The sequence below is a fragment of the Chelonoidis abingdonii genome, chromosome 1 (assembly GCF_003597395.2).
Source record: "Chelonoidis abingdonii isolate Lonesome George chromosome 1, CheloAbing_2.0, whole genome shotgun sequence".
Lineage (NCBI taxonomy): Eukaryota > Metazoa > Chordata > Testudines > Testudinidae > Chelonoidis > Chelonoidis abingdonii.
Window position 1 is genome coordinate 6041106 of NC_133769.1, and position 26453 is coordinate 6067558.

At 43.7% G+C, this 26453-nt stretch overlaps 1 protein-coding gene across 2 annotated transcripts in view; it reads right to left on the reverse strand.

The window, feature by feature from the left end:
- Positions 1-26453, reverse strand: part of MKLN1 (muskelin 1) — a 205056-nt gene that overhangs the window by 121885 nt on the left and 56718 nt on the right. For both annotated transcript variants that reach the window (XM_075063794.1, XM_075063800.1), the window contains one exon: positions 12763-12872. In XM_075063794.1, coding sequence (XP_074919895.1) covers positions 12763-12872 — 110 coding nt within the window. The remainder of the gene's footprint in view (positions 1-12762; positions 12873-26453) is intronic.

The window sequence follows — 26453 nt, forward strand, 5'->3', positions numbered from 1 at the left end:
TTTTTTGATATAGTTACAAGATATGATTGCACACTTCACCACAAAATCAAATCTTTAAAATCACTGCCATTCCTTCTCTCCCCCTTTGGTCTTACTGCTACTGAATTCTGTACTGCTACTGAATTCAAAAATAGAAAAAAGTGGAAAAAACCCTTCACTCCCAAAGTTATGCAAGCGTCATACAATCATAAATTATATAACAAAATACTTTAAAACAGTAAGTAGATCACAGCTTCTCTAAGCCAAAGAGCATAAGGGAAGAGTATTAAACAGGAATATATACTATATACCCACAGACAATGACCATTAATCGCCATTACTTGAAAACAAAGTCAAAAAGCATAAAAGCCCATAGCCTCAAAAGCCCAGCTGTCTTGCATAACTGTATTCAGAAAAAACTGGTGTGCATGCCAAAACTAGCACTGCAGACTATTCCCTCACACCAACTCCTCATCTTATCCCTCAGTATATCAACGCTGCCCACCTGCCGTTCAACAGTGCAGGATTTTGACACTAGGGTCTGGAGGAGATCCAGTGACTTACAGTACTCAAAACTCAAAAAACAGCATCTGAAAAAGCTACTGTTTTAGTTGTCAGTCAGAGAGGGGGAAGATATATCATTAGGGCTGTCAAGCGATTAAAAATATGAATCGCGATTAATCGCGCTGTTAAACAATAGAATACTATGTATATAAAAACTGAATGTTTTTCATATTTTTAAATATATTGATTACAATTACAACACAATACAATACAAAGGGATAGCTCAGTGGTTTAAGCATTGGCCTGCTAAACCCAGGGTTGTGAGTTCAATCCTTGAAGGGGTCATTTACGGACTTGGGGCAAAAATCTGTCTGGGGATTGGTCCTGCTTTGAGCAGGGGGTTGAGCTAGATGACCTCCTGAGGTCCCTTCCAACTCTGATATTCTATGATTACTCACTTTATATTTACTTTTATTATAAATATTTGCACTATAAAAATAAAATATTTTTAATTCACTTAAGTACTGTAGTGCAATCTCTATCATGAAAGTTAAACTTACAAATGTAGAATAATGTACAAAAAATAATTGCATTCAAAAATAGAACAATGTAAAACTTGTAAGATCTAAAGTCCATTCAGTCCTACTTCTTGTTCAGCCAATCACTAAAACAAGTTTGTTTACATTTGCAAAAGATAATGCCACCTGCTTCTTGTTTACAATGTCTCATGAATGTGAGAACAGGTATTTGCATGGCACTCTTGTATCCAGTGTCACAAGATATTCACATGCCAGATGTGCTGAAGATTCATATGTCTCTTGATCCTTCAACCACCATTCCAGAGGACATGCATCCATGCTGATGATGGGTCCTGCTCAATAAGAATCCAAAGCAGTGAGGACTGATGCATGTTCATTTTCATCATCTGAGTCAGATGCCACCAGCACAAGGCTGATTTTCATCTTTGATGATTCAGGTACTGTAGTTTCCACATCACAGTGTTGTTCTTTTAAGACTCCTGAAAGCATGCTCCACATCTTGTCCCTCTCTCATTTTGGAAGGCACTTCAGATTCTTAAATCTTGGGTCCAATCCTGTAACTATAGCTTTAGAAATCTCACACTGGTACCTTCTTTGCATTGTGTCAAATCGTCAGAGAAAGTGTTCTTAAAACGAACAACATGCTGGGTCATCATCCGAGACTGCTATAACATGAAATGTATGGAAGAATACAGGTAAAACAGACCAGAGGACATACTATTCCTTCCTCAAGGAGTTCAGTCACAAATTTAATTAAAGCATAATTTTTTTTTAACAAGCTTCATCAGCATGGAACCATGTCTTATGGAATGGTGGTCAAAGCATGAAGGAGCATATGAATATTTAGCATATCTGGCACATAAATACCTTGCAATGCCAGCTACAGAAAAGTGCCATGCAAATGTCTGTTCCACTTTTAAGTGACACTGCAAACAAAAAGTGGGCAGCATTATCTCCTGTCAATGTAAACAAATTTGTTTCTCTTAGCTAGTGACTGAACAAGAAGTAGGACTGAGTGGACTTGTAGGCTGTAAAGTTTTACATTGTTTTGTTTTTCAGTGCAGTTATGTAACCAAAAAAATAAATCTACATTTGCAAATTGCTTTCATAATAGAGAGATTGCGCTATAGTATTTGTATGAGGTCAACTGAAAAATACTCTCTTTTGTTGATCATTTTTACAGTGCAAATATTTGTAATAAAAATATAAAGTGAGCACTGTACCATTTGTATTCTGTGTTGTAACTGAAATCAATATGTAAAAATGTAGAAAAGCACCCACAATATTTAATTTTAATTGGCATTCTTTTAACAGTGCAATTAAAACTGCAACGAATCGCAATTAATTTTTTTAGTTAATTGCATGAGTTCACTGTGATTAATCGATAGTCCTAATTATCATTATTGCTATTACCATATTTAAAGCTAATTAGATGGAAGGAATTTAGGGTGACATTTTCCAAAGTGTGTAAGCAACTTAGCACACCCACTTTTATTGAACTTGTGCTCCCATATCTCTTTAATGAGATTACAAGTTTGGTAGTAAGGCATCTGACTAAAGTACCACATGACATTTTGATTAAAAAAACTAGAATACAAAATTAACATGGCACACATGAAGTGGATTAAAAGATGGCTAATTAACAGGTCTCAAAATGTAACAGTAAATGAGGAATCAAAAAACAGGTGCATTTCTAATGGGATCATATACGGATAAGATCCCTACCACTATTTAACACAACCTGGAAGAAAAGAAAATCAGAGAGAAAGTTTGCAGATGACACAAAAATTGGAGGAGTAGTAAATAATGAAGAGAACAGATCTCTGATAAAGAGCAATATGGCTCACTTAGTAAGCAGGGCACAAGCAAACAATGCCATATTAAAAGATGCTAAATGTAAAAGTATACATCTAGGACCAGGAACATACGCTCATACTTACAAGATGGAAGATTCTAACCTGGGAAACAGTGACTCTTAAAAGCTTTGAGAGTTGTGGTGGATAATCAACTGAACATGAGCTCCCAGTGTGATGCTGTGATTAAAGACCGAATAAAATCCTTGGAGGCATAACAGGGGATCTCAAGTAGGAGTAGAGAGGTTATTTTACCTCTGTATTTAGCAATGGTGCAACTTCTGCTGGAGTACTGTCCAGTTTTGGTGCCCACATTTCAAGAAAGATATTGATAAATCAGAGAGGGTTTAGAGAAGAGCCATGAAAATGATTGAGGGGCTGGAGAACATGCTTTATAGTGAGACTCAAGGGAACAGTCTCTTTAGCTTAAAGACAAGGGTGAGTAGTGATTTAATCACAATCTATATGTGCCCTTACGGTGAACAAATATTTAATAATGGGCTCTAGAATCAAGCAGAGAAAAAAAAGAGGAGGTTACTCACCTTGTGCAGTAACTGACGTTCGAGATGAGTGTTCCTGTGGGTGCTCCACTCTAGGTGTCGGTGCGCCCCTGCGCCTTTGATCTGAGATTGCTGCAGTAGTACTTGTAGCGGCCACGCATGCTCAGAGCCTGGCCCCCGCTCTGAGTATACCTCTAGTGAGCATGCGCGGCCGGTTCCCTCAGTTCCTTCTCTACAACGGAGGCTTAACCCGAACTCCCAAAGTAGAGAGAGGAGGGTGAGTGGTGAGCACCCAAGGGACACTCATCTCGAAGAACGTCAGTTACCTGCACAAGGTGAGTAACCTCCTCTTCTTCTTCGAGTAGAGTGTCCTTGTGGGTGCTCCACTCTAGGTGACTTTGAAGCAGTGATTCTCAAGGAGGAAGGACTTCGGGTTGACAGGAATGCAGTAGGTAACGCTGCCCTGCCTAATCGAGTGTCAGAGAGAGGGCCTGAGTAAGGCATAGTGTTGACAAATGTGTGCTGGGAGGACCAAGCGGCTGCTCTACAAATGTCAGACAAGGGTACTTTAACATAAGAAGGCCTACAGAGGTAATACAGATCTAGTGGAATTGTTCTGATCATGCTGGAGATGTAATGTTCTTTATCTGATAAGAGTCGTATAGCAATCGGAGATCCCAGTTCGAAATCTCTGGGTAGAGACAGCCAGCCTTTGACGCTCCACGATGGAGACAAAGAGTCTAGGAGAGTTTCTGAAGGGTTGGTCTGTCCAAATAAAAGGATAAGGCCCTGCGCACATCAATGTGTGCACTCTGGCTAACGAATGAGTTTACAAGTGGTTCGGAAAGAAAGTTGGTAGATGTATTGGGGTTCATTGATGTGAAATGAAGCGTGAACTTTTGGGTGTAGGCGTAGAGTAACTTTATCCTTGAAGAAGAGAGTATATGGTGGATCTGCCATAAGGGCTATCATCTCACCTGCCTGTCTGGCAGAGGTAATGGCCACCAAAAAGGCTCTTTTCATCGAGAGGTGCAAGAGGGAGCAGGTGGCTAAGGGCTCAAAGGTTAAGTTAAACAGGACAATACTAGGTGAAGATCCCAGGGAGGGGTAGGTGGATTAATGTCTGGATATAGGGTTTGGAGTCCCTTCAGGAAACGCTTGGTGATGGGATGAGCGAAGACCGAGGTATTGTCAACTGTACCATGAAAGGTTGTGATGGCAAGTAAGTGGACTCTGATGGAGCTGAAGGGAAGGCCGGATTGTTTAATGTCCAATAAATAATCGAGTATGCAGGGAAGAGGTGCAGAGGTAGGAGACAATTGTTTGGTTGAGCACCATTTTGTGAATCATTTCCACTTTCGGAGATAGGTGGTACGGGTGGATTGGTGTTCTGCTGTGTAGAAGTACCCTCTGAACTTGGTCGGAACAGTCTAGTTCTCTTTGGGAGAACCATGCAGGTACCAGGCTTTGAGATGAAGCATGGAGAGATTCGGGTGAAGAAGCCAGCCGTGTTGCTGTGATAAGAGGTTCAGGATGAGAGGCAGGGAGATCAGTGATTGAATTGGCATTCTGGTGAGGAAAGGGAACCACGGTTGTCTCGGCCATGAAGGTGCGATCAAGATCACCCTGGCAAGATCCGTTCGTATCTTTATGAGGACCCTGTTGAGCAATGGTATTGGGGGAAATGCATAAGCAAAGTCCCGGCACCACGAGATCATGAATGCGTCTCCGAGGGAGTGTTTGCCCAGTCCCGCCCTAGAGCGGGAATTGAGGCATTTCATGTTTTTCGCAGTTGCGAAGAGATCTATGGTTGGGTGACCCCAAGTTCGAAATATGTTGTGAACGATTCCCTTGTCTATCTCCCATTCGTGCTCCGAAGGGGAACGTCTGCTTAACTCGTCAGCAGTGATGTTCATCACCCCTGGGAGATAAGCAGCTGATATGCGGACGTGGTTCGCAAGGCACCAATTCCAGAGTTTTATGGCCTTTGAGCAAAGAGAGTGGGAACAAGCCCTTTCTTGTCTGTTTACGTAGAACATGCAGGCAATGTTGTCTGTCATTATGCGTACATCCTGATTGTTGATTAGTGGAAAGTAGCAGCAGCAGGCATTCCGTATAGCTCGAAGTTCTAGAACGTTTATGTGCAGGGAGGTCTCGGAATGAGACCATAGCCCATGGACTGTTTGGCGAGAGATGTAGGCCCCCCAGCCCATGAGGGATGCATCAGTCGCCATCATCACAGTTGGGGTGGTCTGGAAGAAGGGGACTCCAGAGCAGAGGTTCTGGGGACTGTCCAGCATATGAGAGAGTCTTTGACTCGGTAAGGTATGGCTAATTGTTTGTTTAGTGAGTGCACGTTTGGTTTGTAAACCGTGGCCAGCCAAGCTTGGAAGCACCTCATGTGGAGACATGCGTTCTGGACCACGAAAGTGCACGAGGACATGTGCCCTAGTAGTTGGAGGCAGTCTCGGGCGGTGACCCGAGGGCTGTTGCGAAGCCTTGTGGCCAGCAGTTTTATGGTATTGAATCAGTTGGGTGGGAGAGATGCCAGTCCGGTTATGGAGTCAAGGCTCGCCCTATAAACTCCAGGTGCTGGGTAGGACTTAATGTGGATTTGTTTTCGTTTATTTGCAGGCCCAGGGATTGAAAGCACTCGATGGTGATGTGTGTGAAGCGGAGGGCCTCATCGAATGTGGAGGCCTTCAGGAGGCAATCGTCTAGGTAAGGGAATATTATGACTCCTTTTTTCCTGAGATAGGCCGTGACTACCGCTAGGAGCTTGGAGAAAACTCGAGGGGCAGTGGAAAGGCCAAATGGTAGAACTCTGTATTGGAAATGCGTTGAGCCGAGGGTAAAACGAAGAAAACGTCTGTGGGCCGGGTGGATAGTGACGTGAAAGTAGGCGTCTTGTAGGTCGAGGGCTGAAAACCAATCGCCCTGCTGCAGGGCTGGAATTATGGTGGTGAGAGTAACCATCTTGAACTTTTGCTTTTTGACAAATTTGTTGAGCCTCCTGAGGTCGAGGATCAGTCGCCATCCTCCAGTTTTCTTTTCTGTTAAGAAATAAGGGGAGTAGAATCCTTTCCCCTTGTGGCATTCGGGCACAAGTTCGATAGCACCCAGGTGAAGGAGATGTTGTACTTCTTGCTGGAGGTGTGGCTCGTGAAAGGTGTCCCTGAAGAGGGACGGGGAGGGTGGATGGGTGGGAGGTAAGGAGAGGAAGGGGATAGAATATCCAGTTGTGATGACCTCTAGAACCCACTTGTCGGTGGTAATATTCTGCCATTGATGCAAAAATGGCTGTAGGTGGTGTCCAAAGATAGTTGTAGGCAGTGCATACGCTGAAGTTGGGACGATGTTTACGAGACCCTCGACCAAAGGTTCAAATCTGCTTATTAGTTGGAGGAAGTTGGGGAGTTGGGGCATCCCGGAAAAATTGGGGCGACGCCGCTGGTATCTGGATCTCTGGCGTTGGTGGTGTTGTTGTTGATCCTGAGATCTTGGGAAGTGCTGAGTATATGAGGGGTAGCATGGACGGTGGTAAGGTTGATATCTGTACTGTCGCCTTCTGTTTGTCGGGGTTTGGACGCCTAAGGACCGAAGAGTTGCCCTTGAGTCCTTCATTGAGTGGAGCACCTCATTAGTGGTGGAAGCAAAGAGTTTATCACCATCAAAAGGGATATCCTCTATAGTGCTCTGAACCTCGCGAGGAAAGAGGGAAGAGGAGAGCCATGAACCTCGGGGCATGACCACCGCTGTAGCGGTGGATCTTGCTGCGGTATTGGCTGAATCCAGAGCTGCTTGGAAAGCCGTGCGTGATATGATTTGGCCCTTGGAAACTAAAGTTGTAAACTGTTGTTTCTTGTAGTCTCGAGTGTGTTCAATAAAGTCCATGAACTTGTTATAGTTTCTATGGTTGTACTTTGCCAGAATTGCGGTATAATTGGCAATTCAAAATTGTAATGTTGAAGAGGCATACACCTTGCGACCCAGCAGGTCTAAGCGTTTGCCTTCCTTGCTGGCTAGAGTATGGCAGAAAAAACTGTTTTTTCCTTTGATTGGCTGCGTCCACTACCAGTGAGTTTGGCGCAGGATGTGAGAAAAGGAATTCAGAGCCCTTAGAAGGAATGAAGTATTTACGGTCCGCTTGTTTGCGGATAGGCTGGCTTGTGCCTGGAGCCTGCCAGATGGATTTAGCAGGTTCCAGAAGGGCTGTATTAATTGGTAATGCCAGTCTGGATGAAGAAGAGGGTTGCAGAATGTCCGTTAACTCATGTTGTTGGTCCAGTCATTCCTCTAGATGGATTTTAAGCTCACTGGCAACCCTTTCAAAAAGAGATCCTGGAATTTCAAAAAATCGTCTGAGGGCAGTGGAGGGGAGGGAAGTAAAGCTTTTTCAGGCATTGCTTCAGTTGGTACTTCAGTTAGTACTGGGTCAGGAGCAGGAGTTAATTGATCCTGAGAATGGCAGGGTGCCGCCAGTGAGTCATATGATTTGGACGTTCGCGTCTCGTCTGATTAGAATAGCGGGTGTGCTGCCGAGGGAAAAATGTCCATGGGGCCCAATACTGCCATGGTGGTGGAAAAGGTATAGGTGGTGCCATCCAGGGGTTAACACACCAGGAGGCAGGGTCTTGAGGATAGTCTGAGACAATTTTCTTGTGCCCGCGGGTAACAGGAGTCCGAGGACGGAATTCTGATTGCATAGAAACATCACCCTGTAGTTCAGACTCCTCTTCACTGGAGGAAGGCTGTTCAGACCCTGAATCATTTAAGGGAGAAGCAGTCTCTAAGTAAGGGTGACTGCAGCATAGGTGACACTAACAGGTCACTTGACTGGGTAAATGGCAGCGCTGAAGCAGCTGAAGGTGAAGGCTGATAGAATTGCTGTGAGGGAACCTGGGCTTGTACCGGAGTTCTAAGTCTTGGCTCAGTGCCAAGTAGCGCTGTTAATGCCAGTGCTGGAGCTGGTGCCGGACTATTAATAGCAAGCTGCGGTGCCTCAGGGGGGTCCTAGTATGTCGGCACCACGTTCGTCGCAGTGCCGATGGGTGCCATAATCGAAGCAGGCAACTGAAAGCCTGTCGCCTCAGCACCGGAGCTTCGCGCTGCCGCCGCAAGCACAGGTGGGTTTAGCGTGGTGCCAGAGGAGCCCGGCTCGTCGAAAGTGCTCAGGTGGGGGAGCACAGGTGAGGAGACCACGGATCTGACCAGAGAAGGTTTGTGTCTGATGCAGGGCCGGTGCAAGGATATTTTGCGCCCTAAGCGAAACTTCCATCTTGCGCCCCCCCCCACCCAAAATCACATATATTATACACAGTACATGGTCACAGAGTAACATGTTATAATTTAGAATTTATGTTTCCGCACTTTAAGTTTAGCAAATTTAGAAACAAGTTCCTCCAAGTCAATGCTGTGAGCAATGTCATGTTCTAGTGACAAGGCAGATAGCCCAACAAGTCTTCCAAGCATTTTATGCACTGTGAATGTCCATCGGAGAGAGGGATAGCGTCCTTACAGGAGGAGCAGCGCTTAAAGCCTGTGGAGCCAGGCATATTTGAAGCGGCTGAGAGAACAAAAAAATTTATTTATTTTTAAAAACAGTAGAAAAAAAGGTAGGCAACACTAACTAACAACTAACAAGAAACTGTCTAACTACAAGTTATTTTAAGATGAGGAAAGAAATTCTTTAAGGAGTCTCCAGAGCTCCGTCTCAAGCCAGGGACGGTAGAGAAGGAACTGAGGGAACCGGCCGCGCATGCTCACTAGAGGTATACTCAGAGCGGGGGCCAGGCTCTGAGCACGCACGGCCGCTACGAGTACTGCTGCAGAAATCTCGGATCAAAGGCGCAGGGGCGCACCGACACCTAGAGTGGAGCACCCACAGGGACATCTCTTGAAGAAGTAGTACATGTTCCAATGGCTAGAAGTTGAAATTAGACCAATTCAGATTATAAATAAGGTGTAATTTTTTTTTAAACACTCTGTTTAACCATTGGAACAATTTACCAAGGGTCACAGTGGGTGCTCCATCACTGGATATTTTTTTAATTCCAATTTAAATTACAGGTATGCTTCTGTTCAAAAAGTAACTATTTTGGTGAAGTTCTATGGCCTGAGTTATACAGGTCAGACTAGAGATCACAATTGTTCCTTCTTACCTTGGAAGCTATGAATAAACCACATGGGGCACTTTTGAACATCCAACCCTTAGCCTTTATGACTGAGAAATATGCCAGCTTCATCGAATTGGATTTGGGGTTTTTTCATTCACTATTGAAATTTCACCTTTTTGCCTCTTAAAATGTAGGTATCAAATATTGATAGATTTTATTTTAAACATTTTCAGGAGGTGAAGTTAGTTTCTGTATTTTAGTATATTTCAAAATGCCTAGAGTTGGATGAATTTTGACAAATTTTGTGACAAAAGGTTTACAAGTAGAAAGAAAATATCTACAATAGTCAAAAGTGCGGTGTTTATCATTCTTAATTCAAAATTATTTGCAACAGTCATCTGTGAACTGGTAGTTACCTGAAAATGTTGGGAGCAAATGTTATCTGTGACTTTAAAAATCAACTACCAGCACATATGTGAATGAGATTAAGTTGTGTGCTAACAAAAAACACAGAACACTTACTGGAATATGCAAATAAAGCAAGAAGATCAGCTTCACAATATAGCTGAATGTATGAAAAAAACAACCCAGAATCACAGAAGATTAGGGCTGGAAGAGACCACAGGAGTCCATCTAGTCCAACCCCCTGCTCAAAGCAGGACCTACCCCAACTAAACCATCAACTTAAAAACCTCTAAGGATGGAGATTCAATCACCTCCCTTGGTAATCCATTTCAATAGTTCACCATCCTCCCAGTGAAACAGTTTTTCTTAGCATCCAACCTAGACCTCCCCCACTGCAACTTGAGACCACTGTTCCTTGTTCTGTCATCTGCCACCACTGAGAACAGCAGAGCTCTATCCTCTTTGGAACTCCCCTTCAGGTAGCTGAAGATTGCTATCAAATCCCCCCTCACTCTTCTCTTCTCCAGACTAAATAAGCCCAGTTCCCTCAGCCTCTCCTCATAAGTCATGTGCCCCAGTCCCCTAATCATTTTTGTTGCCCTCCGCTGGACTCTCTAATTTGTTCACATCCTTTCTGTAGTAGGGGGCCCTTTGGACACAATACTCCAGATGTGGCTATATACACATATATATACACACACACACACACACACACCCACCATATAACATATACCATCTTGGTTTCTAAGAGTTATGATATTGTTTAGAACTTTAAAAGTGTTCACTTGTACATCAGTAAAATCCATCTAGCTTTAAAGTGAAACCTATATAGAAAATTCCTAAATTACTCAAGTGATGGAAGGATAAAAAAGCAGAATGGAGCATATTAACTCCCTAGTTTAGTCATAAGGCCAAATTCAACCCTGGTGTAACTCCACTGAGGGCATGAATACATTTGATGTATTTAGTCCATAAAGACTGAAATTAATGTTGGATGCTAATTTTGATGGTCAATATTTACAATGAAATGCACCTAAGAGCATAAATGGTTATTTTAAAATACGAAGCAGAGGTCCAGCATGCCTTTTACTGGGAAAAGCTATGAGTACATTATACACTTTATATATTTCATTGTCTCCCACCCTTAATGTTGCTCATCTTTTTAGACTGCAAGATCTTTTATACATGGACAGTGACCATATCTTCACTGATACAGCAACTAGTATAACAAGGCCTCATTACTGGTTTGGTCTTTTGGGTACTATTAAGACTCTACCTAACTTGCAATATTTGTGGAAATTGTGGATTCCACAATATTAAGCTTCCATCGCAATTTTGTCAGTGGGGGCCCTCACTCTCAGCCCTGGATGGCAGAGAGCAGAAAAAAATCGCTGAAAAGTATTAATGACATTATTATTTGTGGTAATAAAGTCCATTAAGGTCCATTACTACTTTCCTGCAATTTTCCATGGCTTGTCTGCAACTCAGCTGCAATTTTTTTTTGATAATCATCCCACAATTCAAGTAGCGCCTTTATCATTACATAAATACTAAAGACTATTTTTTACACCATTGTCAACGTTCAAGTAGATGAGCCAGACTAAAAGTCAATCTACAGCTATAATAAACTTCTCATAATTTAACACAACAGGATAGGGAGACAAAAGAAATCATGTTAAAAACAGTTCACTGCAGCTAACCTTAAGTTTAAGTAGCATCAAAAGCAATCTACTATTCACTAGCAAATGCAGGAATGAGAACAGGAAGTATAGTCAAGCAAAAGCAAACTAGAAAAATCTTCTGATGTTGATGAATGTGGTTAATTGAATCAGGAATTCTGGAGAGGAGTTTGTTTTTGTTTTTTTTTAAATATAAAACTTCATTTAGAGTCCATAAAAGCAACAGGGTTTGAGGCTGACCTATCAAAGTAAAGTATTATAAAGATGTAATGGCAACATTGAGAATTCAAGAACCTAGTGACAGGAAAAAGGACAGATGAAAGAGGAGGTGAAAAATTGCATGGATTACTATTTGGATTGACCTTTATCAATTATTGTTTCGGAAAACAGAGGAGGTCTGTATGCACACACACATACTTTGTTGATGTTTTCTGTATAAACTGCTTCCTTGTACACAAGGCTTCAAAATGATCAAATTTCACCATACTGACCAAAGAAAAAAGTGTGTATGAAGACGTGTACATCTATACACACACACACACACCTTGGTCAGTGTGACAAGATTTGATATTACTCTATAAGAGAGCACTTTAAATGGGAATGTATATTGAAAATCACCACCAAGATCCTTATATGTTTAAGCTTCAGTGTTTTGTCCTGGAACAACGACTTACTATGCTTGCATTATAGCAGTGTCCTAGAACAGCTCACATAGTCCCTCTCCCACCATGCTGAAGCCTATGCCTACCATTATCCTGGTATCTGTAAGCCGTGCTTCACTAGTGAAAACCAAATACAAAATACAAGTCCACCTACTTCAAATAACCAAGTGTTCAAGTGTATACAAGACCCTTTAAAGAAAGGGTAACATATAGGAAAAAAGTTACTGGAAGAGGGTAAGGCAAAAAAGATCACAATTTAACAAATGTGCCTCAGAAATTCCACAGAGTCGCCGGTACACAATAAATCATACAAATTTAAAGCACAGGATAGTTTCAAAAAGTCTGAATTCAAGCTTCCGCACTTGCTTTATATATAATTTAAAAAAAGAAAAAATAAGCTTGTTTAAACAGTTGATATCTGCAGAACAGAAGAGAAATAGTGCAATTGCACAAGAGTAAGTTTTACAGTGTCCTGAGATTGTGTTTGCTTTGAGAGTGGTGCAGTCATTTAAAATGTAGGCCTACCTTGCTGTACCAGTTGAGGCAGGGTTGGACCACATCTGGATCATCAATGCCATTAAGTTCAACATACCAGATACTAAAATTGAAGCTGGGACCCCATGATAACAGTGGAACTGGAGAGGGAGAGAGTGGGGAAAAAAGAAAGGTACATAAATGTCAAATACTTGTTAGATTATTGATCAAACCTACAACACTATAGCCAAAGAATGCATTTTTAGCCCAAGAAGAATAATGATTTAACAAGAATAAAATTCTCTTCCTTTACACACAAATTTTTGGTTATTGATTTTCTGTAAGGTTAGAAAATTTACCAGCCATACATCATATTAAGTTGTGCCTCAAAACAGCTTGCAGTGGGAAAAAAAGATGAAGACAGCAAATCTTTACAGACTAGACCAGGGTAGGCAACCTACGGTACGGGTGCCGAAGGCAGCACGCGAGCTGATTTTCAGTGGCACTCACATTGCCCGGGTCCTGGCCACCAGTCCGAGGGGCTCTGCATTTTCATTTAATTTTAAATGAAGCTTCTTAAACATTTTGAAACCTTATTTACTTTACAATATAGTTATTTACTAAACAATAGTTTAGTTATATATTATAGACTTATAGAAAGAGACCTTCTAAAAACATTAAAATGTATTACTGGCACGTGAGCCCTTAAATTAAAGTGAATAAATGAAGACTTCGCACACCACTTCTGAAAGGTTGCCGACCCCTGGACTAGACGCTTGCACACAGGTGGAGGAAAGTAGGGTCAGAATACAACAGCTCAAATGGCCAATGGGTTTTGACACTGATGGACATCACATGGGCAAACTGAGGGCAGTACGTGACATTTAAAGTGTGTGGTTTATTGCATTTTTGCCAACAGTAGAAACACCATCCCTGGTTAAGGAAGAGGATATCAGGTTTGGTTATTATTTACTTTACATGATTTGCAACATTGTCTTGGAAGCTTGGGAGGAAAAAAGTGTTGTGCTTTACAGGTATTTTGAAATAAATTACCAAAATAATTGAATCAAGTGATTATATTGTGTTATTTTGACATACAGAATATGAAGAATTTTAAAATATTGTGCTCAGACATTTAAAATGTTTGGTGCAAAATCTTCCCCAGGAGTACACTATGCTCAAGCCCACAGCAGTAGAGACCTGCTAATGAAGGTTAAGGAATAAATAGTAGATGCATTTAGAAAAAGTGAAGCACAACACAAACAGTTATGGAACATGGAAAACGTCCTCCTTATTTTTAGAGGTACAATAAGATACCTTTGGGGCTTAAACTATTTGACAATATCCCTTTAAAAGTGAAAACAGATATTAAAAATGTTACACTAAGGAAAAAATGACATGTTCTCTCTTAGGAATAGCAAAGGATGCCAAAATTCAGTGCAAAATTTTAACAGCCGGTCTGTAGGCAGATCTAATACGAATAAAGTGTAATGCTGTAGATCTATAGCATTTAGCTATGTTAACTATACAACACAAGCCAAGACAGAGGACTCTACACTGAAGTTGCAGCATAGATCTGAAACTATGGAGAAATACAGGAGGTACAGAAACTCCATCCCAACTGATCATACTAGTGAGTAAAGGTATCATTTTATTTTTCCAGTTACAATCCTAATATCCTCTTACCACTGGTGGTAATTAAAAAAAAAAAGTCTGTTATTGCACTCTTAAGGATATTGACACTGATGTCCTAGAAAAATTCCCATTGATAGTTACAATTGCACAACTAAACATCTATCTGTAGTTTAAACCGAGACTTCACTTCCTCTCCTAAATAGCTTAGTTATAAAAAGTGCTTATTGGTAGATACACAAGCTCCATACAGGAAGCCAAATATACCAAGTCAACACAATATACTACGTTTAGAGTTTGCTGGGAATTTTCTGTCCAAAATCATTGACTGAAAATGTATTTTCTGGAAATTTGACTGGTTTTTCTTCAGTTCTCCTCTGGGAAAAACTGCAACAAGATGTTTAATTTTGGCAGTTTGACAAGTAAAACTATTCTGGTTTGCTGAACTGCATCTTCCTATACTGCCACGTTGCATGATGGAAGTTGTAATTCAGATGCCCCATGCCACCATTCTCCCTATGAAGCAGGCTCCCTGGCCACACTACATCTCATGATGCAACATGATCTTCCCTGACCACATTGTGTAGTGCATCATGGAAGTCACACATGAAAGTAACACAGAAGCTGTAGTCTGGGCAAGGAGTCTAGTCCACAGGGGAAAGAGGGCATCAGGTACCTGCTCTACAACTCCTATGAAACAATGCAAAACTATAGGGAAATGATTTTTAATGTTGAATTGACTCAAAGTGATACGTTTTGGGTCAGTTAAATAAACATTAAACATTCCAATTCAAGAATATTAAAATGTTTTGTTTCAATTTCAAATTTCAAAAGCAAAACACCACCATTTCCAAATCGAGATTATTCCACACAAAAATTCAACGTTTTGTTCCAATTCAAAGGGGGGGAGGGTGGGTGGGAAACGCACTGTAATCAAAATAATAGCCAATCCATTCCAAAGGAACACCAGAACCAAAGTACCTGATATCATACAAATAGCTCTCACAAAAACAAAACAAAGCAAAGAAAAAAAAAAATCACTGCATGAAAGGGAACAATTGCCAAACAAAGGAGAGGGATGAAAGTGATTCCAGGAAAAGGCAACCTCTCAAGTGCAGGGAGGGGAGAGAAAATGTCCTTCCCAAAATTAAAATACTCCTTGCTGACTGCCTTTCAGGACATGACAAAAGACGGTTTAGGCTCCTGGGTTATGTCTACACTGCACTACTGCTCAGACATCAAAGGTATGAATTGCAGTTCGCAGCAAAGTGCTGAGCAGAACTCCTGTGTGGACACTGCAGGAACAAACTAAAAGATTCCTAATTTACTTTAGGACCATGTTAATGCGAACTAGGAACCTTTTTATTCACTCCCACAGCATCCACACAGAGGAATTTAAGTGCAGTACTTCAGTATTCACACACACCCCTATAGTCCAAACTGTGGGACACCGTAGGTAAGCTGTGGGTTTGCTGGACTAAGGAAGTCCCGGCCCCAGTCCAGACGGATCTCACGGAAAGCAGCAGATTTGTCTCAACTGACTGCCCAGCAATTGCAGGCTGATTTAAGAATATTTGTATGTGACAAGAAACAAATGATGGGTGCAGTGTGAAAAAACAAAAAAACTGGATGCAAAGCAACTACTTAAATACGCAATGCCTAGATTTTACTATGTCCTTTCAGAACTTTCCAGATGAAAATTGTTACCCAAGATACTAAGAATGGCCACCAGAAGATTATTACTTCATAGATTTCTAGGGGAAATCCAGAGGGTCCTCAGCAGGCTCTGATTTTTATTCCACCCTCTTTCCCCATTCCTATTATTCACTTCACTGAAACCTTCTCTCTTCACTTACAAAGTCTCAGACTAAATTAGCGACAAAGATTCCTGTGGCACCTAATAGGCTAACAGATGTATTGGAGCATAAGCTTTCATGGGTGAATACTCACTTCATCAGATGCACGTAGTGGAAATTTCCAGAGGCAGGTATAAATATGCAGGCAAGAATCAGTCTAGAGATAACGAGGTTAGTTCAGTCAGGGAGGATGAGGCCCTCTTCTAGCAGTTGAGGTGTGAACACCAAGGGAGGAGAAACTGCTTTTGTAATTGGCTAGCCATTCACAGTCTGCTTAATCCTGAGCTGATGGCGTTAAATTTCCTGCCTCTGGAAATTTCCACTACAAGCATCTGACAAAGTGAGTATTCACTCACAAAAGCTTATGCTCCAATACATCTGTTCGTCTATAAGATGCCACAGGACTGTCACTTTTTACAGATCCAGACTAACACGACTACCCATCTGATACTAAACTAAATTAGGACATTTTCTGAAACATAAAAAAAGGAGGATACCTCCAGAGTCCTGGATACCTTTATGTCCCTCAACTGAAAATGTCTTAGTGTGCAAGTGCTTTTCCTAGCTATTGCAAAGGAAAAAATTTTGCTGCAACATTTGCAGATGATGTTCAAATGCTAATCTGTGACACCAGTAGTATGGAAAGTGTTACAGCAAACCAAATTCTACAACACAAAGCTGAAGATTTTTATACGTGCCTCCAGTCCACTGTTTTTGACTACTTTCATTACCAAAGATGCCCTATTAAAAACTACGAGGAGTCCTTGTGGCACCTTAGAGAGTAACTGGGACACAAGGACTCCTCGTTTTTGGTGATATAGACTAACACGGCTACCACTCTGAAACCTATTAAAAACTGTTCTCCTCACTACACTGCCTGGCTCTTAATCTTTGATTTGCCAAATGCTGTGCCTGCAGGATATGTATTATGCCTATTTTATTTTGAAAAATAAACATTCCCATAAAGAACAATTTGTTTTTCCATGTCTGCCAAATTTTACAATCTAGACTGTTGGGATGGCTTCCTCCACTCTTTGCTAAACTTGCAAATAAACCCCTAAATCACTTCATAGAGTACAGTCCTCCCCACCACAATGTTCAGATACTTTGAAAGTTAAAAACCTAACAAAAATCCAAACTGAAGATATTACACAATAGTTGCTCCCTAATGCAGCACTAGAACCTGCACCCTACTCCATCTCCTACTCCGAGTGGGGCATACTACAGCAGTATCAAAACTATACTTGCGACCCGATAATTTATGGAATTTGTAACATGTCTGACATAAGCCTTCAGGTCATCTGTTCAAATTCATCAGTTTAGAAAGTGACCCACCATCTGATGGCCTTTCAGAGTTCCAAGAGAGTTACTCTCAGTCCATTTCCTAGTGGATAGGTGTCACATCCGGAGAAAACCCAACAAAGATACTGCTTGGTGATGGTTAACACATATGAGGCAAAAAGGATTGAACAGGCCCTGGAGAGCAGAAGCCCCCTGTAGATATGAGGTGATCTTTTCAGGTCAGGACTGATGCACAGTGCAGGTGAAAGTTATGCTCCTGCTGCCTTAACTCTATTTGTCCATTGAACAGAGGACTTTAGTAACAGGTCCTGCTCATCAGCAACCACTACTAACATTCTTCTCTTGATTAGAAGAGGATTTAATCCAAGAGCATATATAGCAATTTATCAAATTTTCTCTGACACACAGATTTGCAGGTAAAAAAAATTAAGGGTTAATAAAAGTTTAATATGATTGTTTACATTTAGTTCCTTCTCTACAAGAAAAAGCATTGTCCCTCACACTACAATTTTAGAGGCTATAACACAAAATAAATAACCTAAAAGCTATTAAGTGCTATTCTACCTGTCTATCCACCTCAGCCCCCAAAAAGCTTGGAAAGAGAGGAAAATCAAGTAAAAGCTATGAAGACCTGAAAATGTTAGAACTGGCATACCATTCAGCAACCTCTCTTCTAAGCAAGGCAGACCATCAAGAACATTCCACCCCTGACCACCACCCTCAGAACTAGTTACCTACCCAGTTCCAAGTCCAATTCAAGGCATTAGCGATCATTTGCTAAATGATTAAGGGGCTGTGGTCCATCTACCTCAACAGTTGCCACTTGTCCCTCACACTGAAACAAGAGCTGATGGTTGGAAAGCTGTCAGAGCACAAGGTAAACCTCACATGGACCGAGACAGAACTTCTCAATGGAGAGCCCAAACTGCGGACCTGGCTTCTAGCAAAGATTTAACAGCCCAGGTTTAACACCAGATCCAGGAAAAAGATGTCTCCTTACACAGGTGTTTTAATGGAATAGCAAGTTCCCCACCTCACCCCACTTTAGTTAGTCTTTAAGGTGCCACAGGACTCGTTGCTTTTTACCCCTCAACCCACTTTACTTGGAATCATACCCTGAGAGGCCATGAAATGGAGGTTCAGGTTGGACAGCTAAAATCTCATTTAGAGATCATTCTTATCATTTATGTACATGTCCAGATATTAAGGTGACAGGTACTTCAGAAATGTGAACCATGAATACTACAAGGATGCAAGACCACAAACAGCTCAATACCTCTCATTTGAACATTCAACAAGGTCTTACATTTGTTCACAAATAAAACAGAGGAGAGGTGAGCAGTGGTGTTTTTACTATCAGAGTTCCATTATGCAGGATCATTCTATTTCACAAGTATTTAAAAACAAGTAGCATTAAAACAGAAGTTATACCACATATGGGAAGTGCAGATGATAGATGCCCTGCAGGGGCTACAAAGCCCAAGAAAATTTCATCAGATATTTTAAAGTTGCTCCAAATGGTGAGGGTGGAGAGAAAAAAAAAAAAGTATGAATTGAATGGCTAGATAACCTGCCCTTTAACTCTAATACATAGGACATTTTAAGATTCCTTTTCCATCACTCTAAGCACATCTTCTCAGTCTTGAATCTCACCCTGGTCCCCACTCTTCTATATTAAGGGCAAGCTTCTCATCTTCACTTTCACAGTTTTCTGCCCTCTCATTTATACAGCTCCTAGAGATGTGCATAGCTTTTCGGATGAAGTGTCATATGGCTGGGGTAGCAACTATTTAAATTAGACATGACATAAGGAGAGACAGACGGTGGGATGCAGTTTGAAAGAGCAGTGAGATTCACACAAAATATGGTCATGGGGGTAACCCTATTTTTGTTATGTACTGAGCTAGTTTTCTTGTAAATTTATTTTATTTGTAATATTTGCAAAAGCAACAAAGTAGAGAGTTTTGAGGAAGGATCTGGAGGAGGAGGAAGAGGAGGAGGTTAATACCTAAGCCCCATCTAAAGTTCTTTTCCCAACAGTTCCCTTTGTCTCCTTCACCCACCCTGGATTACATATCTTCTTCTGTGTTGCCCTTCAAGCCTGTAAAACCTTCCCAAGTATTTGAGAAGTAGCCCCTGTAAAAATGAAGTCCAAAGATTTGTTCTGTAAGGGTATTCTCACCGCAGTGGCCATGCCCTATCACGTGTATGTTCTGTACTGGATTATGCTAGGGCAGGGGTCTCCAATGCAGTGCCCTCGGGTGCCATGGCACCTCCTAGGGCGTCTAAGTGCACCCGCATACTGGCCGGTGGACGAGCACCCGCCAAAATGCTGCTGACAAGCTGTGCCATTCAGCGGCAGCACCACTGAAATGCCGCCGATTTTCGACAGTATTTCGGCGGTGATGCCTCTGGATGACGCTCTTTGTCGGTGGCACCGCCTATTGACGTTGTCTCTTGGCAGAATTTTGGCGGATGCTTGACCGCCGCCATGATCCTCCATGGCTCGTCGTCTGGCGCCTGCCAAACGAAAAAGGTTGGGGACCACTGTGCTAGGCACTCTCATCCCTTTGGGAGTAGAGCTTTAGTTATCTTTGGCTCATACTAGCCACGGTAAATACCTTCAGAACAGCTCTCTGCTTAAAGATTCTCAGCATATTTTGTTGCAAGTACTACAGCAATCAGTACTGAACATGTAAACAGTTTAGACCAAATGAATTACTGCTACACAGTAACAAAAAACTGGTGCAGAGCAGAAATCAATATACTTTTTGTAACAGGATGAGAGCCTGAGCCATAAGCCCTTGTATTAGAGGCCTGGTATGAGGCAGAACCTTCTCACAGAATCTGGCAAGAACAGAGATGATGCTGCAAAAAGATACATCCTAAGAAGTGCTAAGTACAGAGTACTCATGAAGACACATCCCGATATCAAGTGGTACCAGAACATCCAGATATCAAGGATGGTACAAAAACATTCCCCAAGGATAACAGAAACACACTGACCTCTCCTAGAAGATAAGGTTAGTATGACAGTACATAACTTGTTTGTATCAGAGTATAAAGATCCATCTCAGACGAAGTATCTGTGGCCAGCCTAGGGAGCAGTGGAAAGTCCCATCATGGATTGAGCTGCATCCATTATCACAGATACATGTCTTAGTATCCTCGTAGAGTCTGCCAGGTGCTATTATCATGCTTCGTCAACAATAAACCTGGCTGGATGCTTTCGCACCTTAACGACTCTTGTGGTCGTTGGGTGGTTCACTCAAGGTCTGCTGTGCCAACTGTCTGCACAGAGCTGCAACAGCACACGGAGAGAACACGCTCGCAGCCAAACAACTGACCACACCTTTAACAAGATCAAAAGCAGTGAAGATATTTAGAGCACTTACGAAACATACAGGTTTTTTAAGTGGCACTAAAGTGCTTTTGTTTTCATAAAATGATGTAAGAACAGGCCTACTGAGGGAGCATGTGATAGAGGATGGAAATGAAATCATCATCCAAAATATGACGACTGGGGAAACGTGATTGAAGTCTGAGTTCATCTATTTCAAACATAATCTTAAATTATCTACAATTCCTACAGCAACCTCAACTATACTGTTGCAGGCTGACATTATGGTATGTTGTGTGGCCAAGTACATGTACAGTAACTCCTCACATAATGCTGTAGTTATGTTCCTGAAAAATGCTACTTTAAGCAAAATTATGTTAAGCAAATCCAATTTCCCTGTAAGAATTAAGGTTTCAGGGATTTTTTTCGCCAGATAAAAAGACTATTTTATATGTATGTATACACACACACACACACACACACACACACACACACACACACAGAGTCAATATAAGTTTTAAACGAATTTAATACTGTACATAGCAATGATGATTGTGAAGCTTGGTTGAGGTGGTGGAGTCAGAGGGGGGAAGGGTAGGATATTTCCCACGGAATTGCCTTACTGCTAAAAGATGAACTAGCACTCCGCTGAGCCCTCAAGGATTAACACGTTGTTAATGTAGCCTCACACTCTACAAGGCAGCACAAATGGAGGGAGGGGAGACAGCATGGAAGAGAAAACTGGGAGACACACCCTGTGTGTGAGAGAGAGAGAGAGAGATGCACATTACTTAAAAAGACAATGTACTTACAGTGGGGTCAGTGTACTTAAAGGGGTAGATTAGCAAATTGAGAGAGCAGCTTCTGCCAGCAAGCTCCCCAAGACCTGAGTCCTGTAGTGCCCCCGCAATGGAGATAAGGTACAGGAGATGAGGGTACAGGAATGGAGGTAGAGGCTAACACCCCTTCCCCCCCCCTTGCACAGCAAGCAGGAGGCTTTTGGGAGCAGTTCCAAGGAAGAGGGCAGGAGCAGCACACAGCAGTGGGGGCGGAGGAGACGGCTGAACTGCCCGACAATTGATAGTCTGCTGGGCGGCTGCCACATAGGAAACTTAGGGGAGCGGGGAGCTGATAGGAGGGTCTGCCAGTGCACCCTGGATTCCAAGCCCCCACCAGCTGGCTCCAACAGGCTGCTCTTTCTGCAAGCAGTGGACAAAGCAGGTGGCTACCAAACAACCTTACAGAGAAGCATTGCGCAACTTTAAACAAGCATGTTCCCTAATTGATCACCAACTTAACAATGAAATGTTAACCAGAACTTTAAGTGAGGAGTTACTGTATATAGAAACATGCTACAAGATACAATTTAGATAACATTACAGCCAACTTATTTACAAAAGACTTACCAGAGAAGCAACAGTAAAGCAAGTATAGCTCCATTCCATTATACCAAAGCTTATGGCACATGCGGACTAATTAACTCATGCCAGTTATTTGGTATGTCAGACACTCCTCTTGATAAGTTTTCTGTATAACCACAATCCTCACAACACCCTCACACCCCCTCAATGAAGAGCTTTCCCCAAGCAAACTGTCCTGAAACCAAGGCAGTCAGAAGGGCCAGAAATGAAAGTGTTGAGATAAGAAATGAATATATGAGCTTTCTATTGGCATATGGAATATCCAAGTAAGCTGCTTCCCTCACCCACGCCCAGTCTTTCAGTGAAGAACCAAGCAAAACACAGTTTTGTTATAAGGGTTAAACATGTCCCACTGCTCTGTTGCATGGCCTATGAAGTCCGAACAATATCAAGCAGTCAGAATTATAAAAAAGTGCAGCTCAACTCTATTAGACGTTTTTTAAAGTTACCTTCTTATTCAACAGGTCTACTCCTTTCAAGTTAGGAGCCATGTTTGAATGCAAACATAAAGGCATTTGGGGGTTTGGTTGGCTTCCCCCCGCCTCTTCCCCACACCGTTTTCCTTCTGCCAGCTCTGCAGAGCTCATTCAACTACAGAAGTGGAAGTCTGAGTCTATCGTGGCATGCTTAATAGAACTGCTAACCAAATTCCAACCACTGAGCCAAATTAGGTCTTAATTTACACTTGTGCAACCTCACTGATGACAATGGGTGACTTCATTGGTGTCAGGATTTTACCCAGTAGGCTCACATAAGAGCAAATTTTGGCTTACAGAATTTTGATTATTGGTGATGTCACAAGTAACACGGCATAGCATTCCTATCCTAAGTTAAATTACCATGGCTAGCAAGTAGAATAAAGTTTACTCGTAAACTGAGCAAATTTGATCTGTAAGCATGAAAGATAATGGATTTCACAAAAGACGGTTACTCACCTTTGTAACTGTTGTTCTTCGAGATGTATTGCTCATATCCATTCCAGTAGGTGTGCGCGCCGCACGTGCACGCTCGTCGGAAGACTTTTACCCTAGCAACTCCAGTGGGCCGGCAGGTCGCCCCCTAGAGTGGCGCCGCCATGGCGGCTGATATATACCCCTGCTGGCCCGGCCCGCCCACTCCCCAGTTCCTTCTTGCCGGCTACTCCGACAGTGGGGAAGGAGGGCGGGTTTGGAATGGATATGAGCAACACACACTCTCGAAACACTCTCGAGAACAACATTAAAAGTGAGTAACCGTCTTGTCTTCTTTGAGTGATTGCTCACTCATGCGATTCCAGTAGGTGAATTCCAGCCTTACCTAGCGTGGGGTCGGGTCGAGAGGTCGCAAGCACGAAGCACAGCAGAGCGAAGGTGCGTTCTTCTTAGATTGCTGGACCAGGGCATAGTGCCGCCTAGGTAAGGCTTGGGAATCACCTACTGGAATCGGCATGATGAGCAATCACAAGAAGACAAGACGGTTACTCACCTTGAATGTTGTCTTCGAGATATTCCAGTAGGTGATTCCCAAGCCTTACCTAGGCGGTGGGGTCGGAGTGAGAGGTCGCAGCACGAAGCACAGCAGAGCCGAAGGTTGCGTCTTCTCTAGATTGCTGGACCAGGGCATAGTGGTAAGCGAAGGTATGGACGGAGGACCAGGTCGCTGCCCTGCAGATTTCCTGGATGGGCACGTGGGCAAGGAAAGTCGTTGAAGAGGTTTGAGCCCTGGTAGAGTGCGCAGTCACATGGCCCGGAGGAAGGTGAGCCAAGTCATAACAGGCCCGGATACAGGATGTCACCCATGAGGAGATCCCCTTGACCCGTTCAGCTATGGCAACGAAAAGCTGGGGGGATTTGCGGAACGGCTTGGTTCGCTCTACATAAAAGGTGAGCGCCTTACGAACGTCTAAGGAGTGCAGCTGCTGCTCCTTGCGAGACAAATGAGGTTTCGGGAAGAATACAGGTAGGAAGATCTCCTGGTTGACATGAAAGGCCGAGACTACCTTGGGGAGAAAGGCTGGGTGCAGTCTCAGTTGCACCTTGTCCTGATGGAACACCGTATACGGGGGCTCTACTACGAGGGCCTGCAGTTCTGACACCCGTCTAGCGGAGGTCATGGCTACCAGGAACGCCGTCTTCCAGGAGAGACAGAGGAGGGAACACGTAGCCAGCGGCTCAAACGGGGGGGACATAAGTCGAGACAAAACCAGGTTCAGGATCCAGAAGGGGGCGGGGCAGCGAATCTGGGGGTAAAGACGCTCCAGACCCTTAAAGAACCTAGTCACCACTGGGTGAGAGAAGACGGAACGGCCATCGCTTCCCGGGTGGAAGGTGGAGATAGCCGCCAAGTGAACTCGAAGAGAGGACACCGCCAGGCCTTGCTGCTTGAGGGACCAAAGGTAATCGAGGATGGTAGAGATAGGAACCTCGGTAGGGAGGAAGCGCCGATCCATGCACCAGCACGTAAAACGCTTCCACTTGGCCGAGTACGTCGCCCTCGTAGAAGGCTTCCTACTTCCTAGGAGCACCTGCCTCACCAGGGTAGAGCAGCACAGTTCAGATCTGGTTAGCCACTCAGGAGCCACGCTGTGAGGTGTAGCGACTGAAAGTCTGGGTGACGGAGCCGGCCGTGGTCCTGCGTGATCAGGTCCAGGTGAAGAGGCAGGGGGACAGGGTCAGCTGCAGACAGGTCCAGCAACATTGAGAACCAATGCTGCCGGGGCCACGCCGGAGTGATCAGGATCAAGTGGGCCCTGTCCCTGCGCACCTTCAGAAGGACCTTGTGGATTAACGGAAATGGGGGGGAAGCGTAAAACAGGTGCGTCGCCCATGGAATAAGGAAGGCGTCCGCAACCGAGCCAGGTTCAAGACCTTGAAAGGAGCAGAACATCGGGCACTTCCTGTTCTTGCGGGATGCAAAGAGGTCCATCTGGGGACATCCCCACCTCCGGAAGAGCTCAAGAGCAACGTCCAGGCGAAGGGACCACTCGTGGGAGAGGAAGGACCTGCTCAGACGATTTGCCAGTGTGTTTTGAACCCCCAGGAGAAAGGATGCAACGAGGTGAATGGAGTGGGCTATGCAGAAGTCCCACAACCTCATGGCCTCCCGACACAGAGAGGGAGACCTTGTGCTGCCCTGCTTGTTTATATAGTACACCGTCGTTGTGTTGTCGGTGAAAACCGCAACGCAGTGACCTTGGAGCTGCTGATGGAACGTCTGACAAGCAAGGCGGACCGCCCTCAATTCCCGCACGTTGATGTGGAGGGCTAGCTCGGGAGGAGACCAGCGGCCTTGGGTCCGCAGGGTTCCGAGATGAGCTCCCCAGCCCAAGTCTGATGCGTCCGTTGTTAGGGACACCGAGGGCTGGAGTGGATGGAATGGGAGCCCCGCACACACCACGGACTGGTCCAGCCACCAATGGTAGGGAGTGTAGGACATCCTGGGGAACTGTGACAATCGTGTCCAAAGGACGTCTGGCTGGACGGAGCTGAGCAATGAGCCAGGACTGGAGGGGCCTGAGGCGGAGCCTTGCGTGTCCCGTGACGAACGTGCAGGCTGCCATGTGGCCCAAGAGAGTCAGGCAAGTTCGTATTGAGGTCAAAGGTGCCGCCTGCAACCTGTGGATGATGGCCGTCAACGCCTGGAACCGCGACAAAGGAAGAACGGCTCTGGCCAGAGTGGAGTCCAGAATGGCGCCGATAAACTCTATCCTCCGAGTGGGGTTAGAGTTGACTTCTCGGCATTGAGCATCAGGCCTAGGCGTACGAAAGAGTGTCCTGACCATGCGGACGTGAGCGAGGACTCGCTCCTCTGAGGGTCCCGGATCAGCCAGTCGTCGAGGTATGGAAACACATGCACGCAACTGCGGCGAAGGTAGGCGACGACTACAGCCATGCACTTGGTAAACACTCTCGGGCCGTGGAGAGGCCGAACGGGAGGACCGCGAATTGATAGTGACGACCGCTGACAACGAACCGAAGGAACCTCCGGTGGGCGGGAAGATGGCTATATGGAAGTAAGTAAGCGTCCTGCATATCGAGGGCGGCGTACCAGTCTCCGGGATCCAGGGATGGGATAATGGTCCCCAAGGATACCATACGGAACTTCAACTTCACCAGGTATCTGTTGAGCTCTCGCAGGTCGAGGATAGGCCTGAGGCCTCCCTTGGCCTTGGGAATTAGAAAATAACGGGAAATAGAACCCTTGCCCTTCTCG